Source organism: Bos indicus, chromosome 11 (genome assembly GCF_029378745.1).
Source record: "Bos indicus isolate NIAB-ARS_2022 breed Sahiwal x Tharparkar chromosome 11, NIAB-ARS_B.indTharparkar_mat_pri_1.0, whole genome shotgun sequence".
Taxonomy (NCBI): domain Eukaryota; kingdom Metazoa; phylum Chordata; class Mammalia; order Artiodactyla; family Bovidae; genus Bos; species Bos indicus.
Genome location: NC_091770.1, coordinates 19,544,626 through 19,554,219, shown reverse-complemented (window position 1 = coordinate 19,554,219; position 9,594 = coordinate 19,544,626). Strand labels below are relative to the sequence as shown.

Sequence of the window (9,594 nt, the reverse complement as noted above, 5' to 3'; positions counted from 1 at the left end):
GCCCCGCCCCCAGACCGTAATTACCGCTTACTGTGCACGACTGAAACGGCTTAGCAGCAGCAGCAGCAGCAGCAGCAGCAGCAGCAGCAGCAGCAGCAGCAGCAGCAGTGCTCTTACTACCCTGGTGGCTCAGCCTCAAAGAATCTGCATGCAATGCAGGAGCTACAGGAGACACAGGTTCGATCCCTGGGTCAGCAAGATCCCCTGGAGAAGGGCCAACTCTTTGTGACCCCATGGACTGTAGCACGCCAGGCTACTCTGTCCATGGGGATTCTCCAGGGTTGCCATGCCCTCCTCCAGGGGATCTTCCCAACCCAGGGATCAAACCCAGGTCTCCCACATTTCAGACTGATTCTTTACCATGTGAACCACCAGGGAAGCCCAACATATACACAGTACTACATATAAAATACATTACCAGCAAAGACCTAACGTTTTAGCACAGGAAACTATAGTCAATATTTTGTAATAACCTATGAGGAAAAAGAATCTGAAAAAATACATAGATATATATGTATGTATAACTGAATCACTTTGCTGCACACCTGAAACTAATACAACTAAATAAAAAGGAAGAAACTAGGAGCTTATAAATAAACACTTCAATTAAAAACAAATACTTCAATTAAAATAAATCCTTCAATTATGTACTTAATAAACAAATACCTCAATTAAAAACAAACAGGGACCTAGGAAGTTTGCTGTCCATTCTCCCACGGACATTTCAGAGGAAGACTAGCTAGTCAATCTGGTGGAATCTTCGAGTTGAATCCTTCCAACTACCTGACATGAGGCAGCAGAAATTAGTCTAGATAATCCACTGCTGCTGGTTGCCAAAGGGCACCTACTGGACAGAAGGGCCAGGATGTTGGTGATGGCGCAGGCTTCCCTTCAGATGGCCCAGGACACAGAGCAGTGGGGAGCTGTGGCCTCTGGCGGGCGGGCACTGTCCCTGAAGCAGGGGCAGCAGGGGCAGAATCTCTGTTCTGCCAGCTGCTATGCTCTGGAGGGAGTGGCTCTCCCATCAACCTCAGCCTAGGAGACCAAAGTGTTACCAGATGCACCATCCTGGATCCCGAATATTTCCATCATCCACTAACTCACGGACTCCATCCTGACTTCCTGATGGTCAACTTCTGATAAGGGGAGCCAGTTTTTAGTAAACTCTCCAAATACAGAGGTTACTCCCTTTCCCTACATATTGGATTCCAAGATCAATTTGAATCTTGAACTGCCCTGAAAGTAGAACATCTCTTGCTAAAGAAGAGGGTGGGGGTGGGGGAGGAAACACAACATAATCTGAAGGGGCACCCCAAGGAAGATGGCACAGGAAGGGCCAGTTTACCTGCCTCTAAAAAGCAGCCTTGGGTCAATCAACACACAGGAGCCCTCTGCTATCTAATACCTGCTTTGCTCATCAGTCTTGATTTCAATCTCCTTAGACTTTTTAAAAAGTCACCTGTACTCTGGGTGGGTGGAAGTGTCTATGTGTGTATGTGTGTGTGTAAGTTCACAGCCTGGGAGAAAAAATTAAAGGAAAAGAAGGCAAGAGGGACCAGTCTCTTTAAACTGAAGGAAAGGAGCTTCATATAAACCTCCCAGACTCAGCAGAGCCAAGAATCAGTACCATCTGAGAGGTCCCACTTGCCTCAGGCCTGGGTGGATCCAGCTGAACAGGAAGCTGGGATTTTGCAGAACCAGAGGTCCACCTGCAAATGCATCATCTAATCCCGATTATTCTGCAATCATGCATGAAGGTTGACAGGTTGCCCTGAGTTTAGGGAGACTAACAAAAATCAGACCTCACATTACCAATTCTAGACAGCCCCTAAATCTTCCTAATCACAGGCATTAGTATCAGAACAGGATCCAGTCACTCTTTTTTTAATGTCACTGTTTGAATTAATGTCTTAAGTTCTACCTTCCCTAGGGAAACAAAGACTCTGTACAATATAAGAGATAATCCCACTAAGCCACTTGGCAGGGAGTCCAGTCTTACACCTTTTCTTTTTTGGGAGGGAGATTCTGAAATACACAACCTTTCCACCTACACTGAATAACGTCCTATTATTATGTACGGTAATAAGAGCTTCAAGGGGTAGTGCTGTATGGAAATACAAAAACAGGACTTCCCTGGTGGTGGTGCTGCTGCTGCTAAGTCACTTCAGTCGTGCACGACTCTGTGTGACCCCATAGACGGCAGCCCACCAGGCTCCCCCATCCCTGGGATTCTCCAGGCAAGAATACTGGAGTGGGTTGCCACTTCCTTCTCCAATGCAAGAAAGTGAAAGGTGAAACTGAAGTCGCTCAGTTGTGTCTGACTCTTTGAGACCCCATGGACTGCAGCCCACCAGGCTCCTCCGTCCATGGGATTTTCCAGGCAAGAGTACTGGAGTGGGGTGTCATTGCTTTCTCCACCTTGGTGGTGCAGTGGATAGAAATCCACCTGTCAGTGCAGGGGACATGGGTTCAATCCCTAGTCCGAGAGGATCCTAGTCCTGGAGGATCCCACATGCCATGGAGCAATGAAGCCTGTATGCCATGACTACTGAGCCCATGCTCTAGGGCCCGGGAGCCGCAACTAGTGAGCCCATGTGCCTAGAGCCTGTGCTCCACAAGAGAAGCCACCGCACAGCAACTAGAGAATAGCCCCCGCTCTCTGCTACCAGAGAAAGCCTGAGCACAACAAAGGCCTGGCACATTTAAAAATAAAAATAAAGATGAATAAATCAATAAAATTAAAAATGTAAAAAGACATAGAAAAATAGCAAGACTCAAATATTTTAATTTTACTAACTTAAAAAAAATAATCACAAATATAATGAAACCTAGCTACTCATTTTAACTCTGAAACCTCTTAGGTCAGTTCTTTCCCTTCAGTGAAATGGAGATTAAAACTTCCTGTCCCACATCCACCACCTGCCTCACTGAGACACTTTCTGTTGACCGGTATAACTTCCTCAACTCTATGATGGACATGCTTTCCACATTTCTGAAATTGGAATGCACCTCACAATCAATGGATACATTTAATACTGTGTTTATCCCCAAATGCTGTTATTGAATATAATGTTCTAGAATCCAGGGAATTTATTTCCCTTGCGGTCATAAAAATCCATCTCCTTAGGAGGTAAGATTTTTTTTTCAGTGAAAAGTCGCGGGGCCTTGTTTCTCATAGCCTGCAAAGTAGCACCGGAAATGCATTGGTAGAGACAATTACACTGGGGCCTCTAACAGAGATCTTGCTGTAACCATCTGTCTGCCAGGGGATTCAGCTGCACTGCCTACATTCCTGTCCCAGCTCCTCAAATGTCTGACTCTACTTCCCTCCTGTAAAACTCCAATTAACCCACCTGTAAAATGGTAACAACAGTAACATTGATTTCATAGGGCTATTTAGTGAAGCTACATGAAATCATCCATGTAATGTTACCAGCGTGGCAGGATGTCTGCTACATACAGGTGATCAATAATGTTGGGTGTTATTTTAATTTATATATTGATATGAATGACTGTAGCAGCGAGCTAATGATGCACAACTAGGAGCTAACTTCCTCAGTGTTAGCATGAGTTTAGAGAAAGGCAAATGTAGGTTTTAAAAAACTATGTTCATAAGGCTATAGGAAAAAAAATGGAGGAAGAGTAAGGAGAACGATTTGGAGAAGAGAATGGGATAAAGAACAAAAAAATGCTCACTAGATGTATACCGAAAGTCGACTTAAGAAGAAGCCAACGAGAATACATTTTGACCCAGAAAGTATACTAGACAAGATGTATGCTAAACTGCTGAGACAAAGAGACTGCAGAAATCCAGTGGCTGCCACAAGACAGGCAATTGTATTCTTCCACGCACAGTTCAGGATATTGGTTCTATGTAGGGTGGGTGATGGGATGGTGATCCACCGCATGTTGAGTTCCTGTATCTCGTTGGTCTGCCATCTCCTAGAGGGCTGTTTTTGTCTGAATTAGCAAGTCTGGCTTACCAGCATCATGTCTGTCCTCCAGGTGTAGGAAAGGGGAGAGAGAAAAATTAGAGAACAATCAACTTTCTGTGTCCAGGTCCTGAAGAAAAGTTTGCACACACTACTTCCACTCAGTTCCCATGAGCCCCAGGGCCACACCAAGATGCAAAGGAGGTGAGGATAATAGTCCAGTTCAATCAAAGAAAAAAGAAGAGAGTATTGCTGGGGAAAATCTATGTCACAGAGAGTGAGCGTTTCACTTCAGGGACCTTGAACCAGAAGGACATGAACTCAGAGGACAGGAGACACCATTATATTGTATGTTTCCCTTGACAAAGCATCTCCCTTCTAGGAATCATACATATCTGTTGTCAAATAGGCCACCTATTACTATCCCTCTATTCTGAAGGAGATCAGCCCTGGGATGTCTTTGGAAGGAATGATGCTGAAGCTGAAACTCCAGTACTTTGGCCACCTCATGCGAAGAGTTGACTCATTGGAAAAGACTCTGATGCTGGGAGGGATTGGGGGCAGGAGGAGAAGGGGACGACAGAGGATGAGATGGCTGGATGGCATCATGACTCGATGGACATGAGTCTGAGTGAACTCCGGGAGTTGGTGATGGACAGGGAGGCCTGGTGTGCTGCGATTCATAGGGTCGAAAAGAGTCGGACACGACTGATCGACTGAACTGAACTGAACTGAACTGAAGGTATATTATGAGTTCAAAATAACACAACTAGTCATCATCAAAAGGTGTACAAATACAAATGCTGGAGAGGGTGTGGAGAAAAGAAAAGCCTCCTACACCTCCTACACCTCACCTTCCTGTGGGTGACAATGGTGCAGCAACTACAGAGAACAGTATGGAGTTTCCTTAAAGACACAGAAACAGAGCTTCCATATGATCCAGCAATCTCACTCCTGGGCGTATATCTGGAAAAAAGGAAAACTCTAATTTGAAAAGGTAAGTACACCCCAAAGTTCATAGTAGAACTACTTACAATAGCCAAGATGTGGAAGCAAACTGTCTACTGACAGGTGAATGGATGAAGAAGATGTGATATATATACAATGGAATACTGCTGCTGCTGCTGCTGCTGCTGCTGCTAAGTCGCGTCAGTCGTGTCCGACTCTGTGTGACCCCATAGACGGCAGCCCAACAGGCTCCCCCGTTACTCAGCCATAAAAGAATGAGATATTGCTATCTGCAGCAACATTGATGGACCTAGAGATTTTCATATTAAGTGAAGCAAATCAAAGACAAATATATGATATCACTTGTCAGATCAGATCAGATCAGTCACTCAGTTGTGTCCGACTCTTTGCGACCCCATGAATCGCAGCACGCCAGGCATCCCTGTCCATCACCAACTCCTGGAGTACACTCAGACTCACGTCCATCGAGTCAGTGATGCCATCCAGCCATCTCATCCTCTGTCGTCCCCTTCTCCTCCTGCCCCCAATCCCTCCCAGCATCAGAGTCTTTTCCAATGAGTCAACTCTTTGCATGAGGTGGCCAAAGTACTGGAGTTTCAGCTTCAGCATCATTCCTTCCAAAGAAATCCCAGGGCTGATCTCTTTCAGAATGGACTGGTTGGATCTCCTTGCAGTCCAAGGGACTCTCAAGAGTCTTCTCCAACACCACAGTTCAAAAGCATCAATTCTTCAGCGCTCAGCCTTCTTCACAGTCCAACTCTCACATCCATACATGACCACAGGAAAAACCATAGCCTTGACTAGACGAACCTTTGTTGGCAAAGTAATGTCTCTGCTTTTGAATGTGCTATCTAGGTTGGTCATAACTTTCCTTCCAAGGAGTAAGCATCTTTTAATTTCATGGCTGCAGTCACCATCTGTAGTGATTTTGGAGCCCAGAAAAATAAAGTCTGACACTGTTTCCACTGTTTCCCCATCTATTTCCCATGAAGTGGTGGGACCGGATGCCATGATCTTCGTTTTCTGAATGTTGAGCTTTAAGCCAACTTTTTCACTCTCCTCTTTCACTTTCATCAAGAGGCTTTTGAGTTCCTCTTCACTTTCTGCTATAAGGGTGGTGTCATCTGCATATCTGAGGTTATTGATATTTCTCCTGGTAATCTTGATTCCAGCTTGAGTTTCTTCCAGTCCAGCGTTTCTCATGATGTACTCTGCATATAAGTTAAATAAACAGGGTGACAATATACAGCCTTGATGTATTCCTTTTCCTGTTTGGAACCAGTCTGTTGTTCCATATCCAGTTCTAACTGTTGCTTCCTGACCTGCATATAGGTTTTTCAAGAGGCAGGTCAGGTGGTCTGGTATTCCCATCTCTTTCAGAATTTTCCACAATTTATTGTGATCCACACAGTCAAAGGCTTTGGCATAGTCAATAAAGCAGAAATAGATGTTTTTCTGGAACTCTCTTGCTTTTTTCCATGATCCAGCGGATGTTGGCAATTTGATCTCTGGTTCCTCTGCCTTTTCTAAAACCAGCTTGAACATCAGGAAGTTCACAGTTCACATAGTGCTGAAGCCTGGCTTGGAGAATTTTGAGCATTACTTTACTAGCGTGTGAGATGAGTGCAATTGTGTGGTAGTTTGAGCATTCTTTGGCATTGCCTTTCTTTGGGATTGGAAAGAAAACTGACCTTTTCCAGTCCTGTGGCCACTGCTGAGTTTTCCAAATTTTCTGGCATATTGAGTGCAGCACTTTGACAGCATCATCTTTCAGGATTTGGAATAGCTCAACTGGAATTCCATCACCTCCACTAGCTTTGTTCGTAGTGATGCTTTCTAAGGCCCACTTGACTTCACATTCCAGGATGTCTGGCTCTAGGTCAGTGATATTACTTGTAGGTAGAATCTAAGAAAATGATACTTATTTACAACTTATTTGTAAATGAATGAACTTATTTACAAAACAGAAAGAAATTCACAGATATAGAAAAACAAACTTAGGGGGACTTCCCTGGTGGTCCAGTGGCTAAGACTTGGCACTCCCAATCCAGGGAGAGCCATTTGGATCCCTCGTCAGGAAACTAGATCTCACATGCCACAGCTAAGACCAGCACAGCTAAACAAATAAATAATTAAAAAAAAAAAAAAAAAAACTTATGGTTACCAAAGGGAAAGGGGGAGGAGAGAGGGATAAACTAAGAGTTTGGGATTAATATATACACACCACTATACACAAAATAAACAAGGACCCTGTATAGCACAGAGAACTATATTCAGTATCTTGTAATAACCTATGATGGACAAGAATCTGAAAAAAGAACTGAATCACTTTGCTGTATACCTGAAACTAATACAACACTGTAAATCAACAATACTTCAATAAAACAAAATAAACAAACACAAGTAAGTGGTAGAGCTGAGATTCAAACTCAGGTCTATAGTCTTCTGAGTCTACTGCGGCGGGAAATGATAGATTCAGTTGGGTGCCTCTTTCCACCCCACTAAATTATTGGGCAATTCCATCACTTCCTTGTCACTGAAGGAGACCAGGTTTTGCCATCTTACAATATGCCATGTTGGCATGAGGATAATTTTGAACTAAAAGCAATTAAAAAACTCAGTCAATTAAGGAAAAGCTCTTTACCTCCCCCTTTAATTACCTAAATTTACATTGGAAAGAAGGGCTGTACCAGGAAAATACCTATTACCAGGGATATATTTTTATCCAAAAAACTCATCTGCAGAACAGGGCAACCCTAGTTTTCCAAACATTTTCTCTGCCTTCCTGTGAGTGGCTTTCCTCCCCTTCGTATCCTCAAACCCCTACCCCTTTCCTAAACCCCTGTTAATAAACAGGATGTTATTTAAACTTCAATTACCTGATGGCCTTTTGAATCTGTGTATTATAATGGAACATCCATTAAGTACGTAATTTTTTTGTTTTTTTCTCCTGTTGACTGGTCTTACATCAATTTAATTATTAGACCAGGCAAAGAACCTAGATGGGAAAAAGGGAAAAATTTTACACCCTGCATCACACCATGGGGGCTTCCCTGATAGCTCAGTTGGTAAAGAATCCACTTGCAATGCAGAAGACCCTGGTTGGATTCCTGGGTCAGGAAGATCCATTGGAGAAGGGATAGGCTACCCACTCCAATATTCTTGGGCTTTCCTTGTGGTTCAGCTGGTAAAGAATCCGCCTGCAATGCAGGAGACCTGGGTTTGATCCCTGGATTGGGAAGATCCCCTGGAGTAGGGAAAGGCTACTCTAGTATTCTGGCCTGGAGAATTCCATGGGGAGTCGGACACGACTGAGCAACTTTCACTTTCACTGCACTTCACACCATGGACATGTATGTGTAAAACTATCAACCAACGAGAGAGGTTTCCTCCATAAATTGTTTTGCTAATATTAAAATATTATACATGATTGAATTAAATAACTATGTGTTAGACATTTAATATCTATTATTGTCTATTAAGAAAGTCTACTCTCTCCTTGGGAGGGCTGCGTAGAGTGGTAATATAATCCACCCACTGGGTAACATTCCCCGATCCTCAGCCCGTTTTGCACCTGCGGCGTGCCTTTTGTCAGAGGTGGGTACGCAAAAAGCCAAGGGTGGAGGTGGGTGAGAATTAAGTATTTCTTTCTCACGTGAATGGGAGGAGCCCTTTATTCCACCTCCTGAAAACCTCCATTAAAAGCTGTCACTGCCCCGGACAACCACAGAGCAGGTTCTTTAGCAGGGACCCAGAATGACTGCTAATTCCAAATTTATTGACTACATTGATGAAGCTTTGGAAAAATCAAAAGAAACTGTACTGTCTCACTTGTTTTTCACCTATCAGGGGATTCCTTACCCAGTCACCATGTGCACCTCAGAGACTTTCAAAGCCCTGGACGCCTTTGAAGCCAGAAGCGATGACATAGTTCTAGCATCTTATCCAAAGTGTGGTAACTAACAAAACTTTTCTACAAGGGCACTTTTTCAGAGTGAGTAGGTGGGGAAGGTGCAAGGAGAAGGTGGGAGGAGGGCAGGCCATCTCATCTCTACATGAAGCCAGAAATTGGAGAGGTGGGTAGCTATGGTGAATCAGAACAGAGCCTGTAAAAGCAGTAACTAGAACTGGTAGATTTAGAAACCCCAGTGTCTGAGGGCTTCCCCGGTGGCCAGTGTTAAAGAATCTGCCTGTGATGCAGGAAACTCAGGTTCAGTCCCTAGGTGGGAAAGATCCCCTGGAGGAGGGCATGGCAACCCACTCCAGTATTCTTGCCTGGAGAATCCCATGGACAGAGGAGCCTGGCGGGCTACAATCCACGGGGTCACAAACAGTCAGACACGACTGAAACTGCTGAGCACGCGTGACGCAGTGTCTGAGGGAGGAGGTCTGTGTGAAAAGAACAGGATCGATGATGAGTGTAGAAGGAGCTGTATGGTGGGGCTAGCAAACAGAAACAGGGCCCACTTTCCATGGAGTACTCAGAGTAGCCAAGATGTTCATCTTAATTTTTGACTGAAGACAAGCATGGGCTTGTCTATAAACATCTATGCCTTCCATGTTATTTTTTCAGGATCAAAGACCAATCCTCCTATTTCTCAACCCAGTTTTATAGTGGTCCTTCATCAGTGGAGGATAAGATGTTAAGAAACTAAATTACTCTATTTTATACAATCTACTTTTGATTTTTTTT

At 44.0% G+C, this 9,594-nt stretch overlaps 2 protein-coding genes across 2 annotated transcripts in view; one reads left to right on the top strand and one right to left on the bottom strand.

Moving 5' to 3' along the window:
* Positions 1-2,769: 2,769 nt before the first annotated feature.
* The window catches only part of LOC139185699 (uncharacterized), a 32,185-nt gene continuing 25,360 nt past the window's right edge, over positions 2,770-9,594 (bottom strand). Inside the window, exon 3 of the mRNA XM_070798158.1 lies at positions 2,770-9,594. This exon is cut by the window's right edge and continues 22,443 nt beyond it. The gene's annotated coding sequence lies outside the window, so the exon portion shown is untranslated.
* The window catches only part of SULT6B1 (sulfotransferase family 6B member 1), a 15,520-nt gene continuing 14,583 nt past the window's right edge, over positions 8,658-9,594 (top strand). Inside the window, exon 1 of the mRNA XM_019969994.2 lies at positions 8,658-8,856. Coding sequence (XP_019825553.2) covers positions 8,658-8,856 — 199 coding nt within the window. The remainder of the gene's footprint in view (positions 8,857-9,594) is intronic.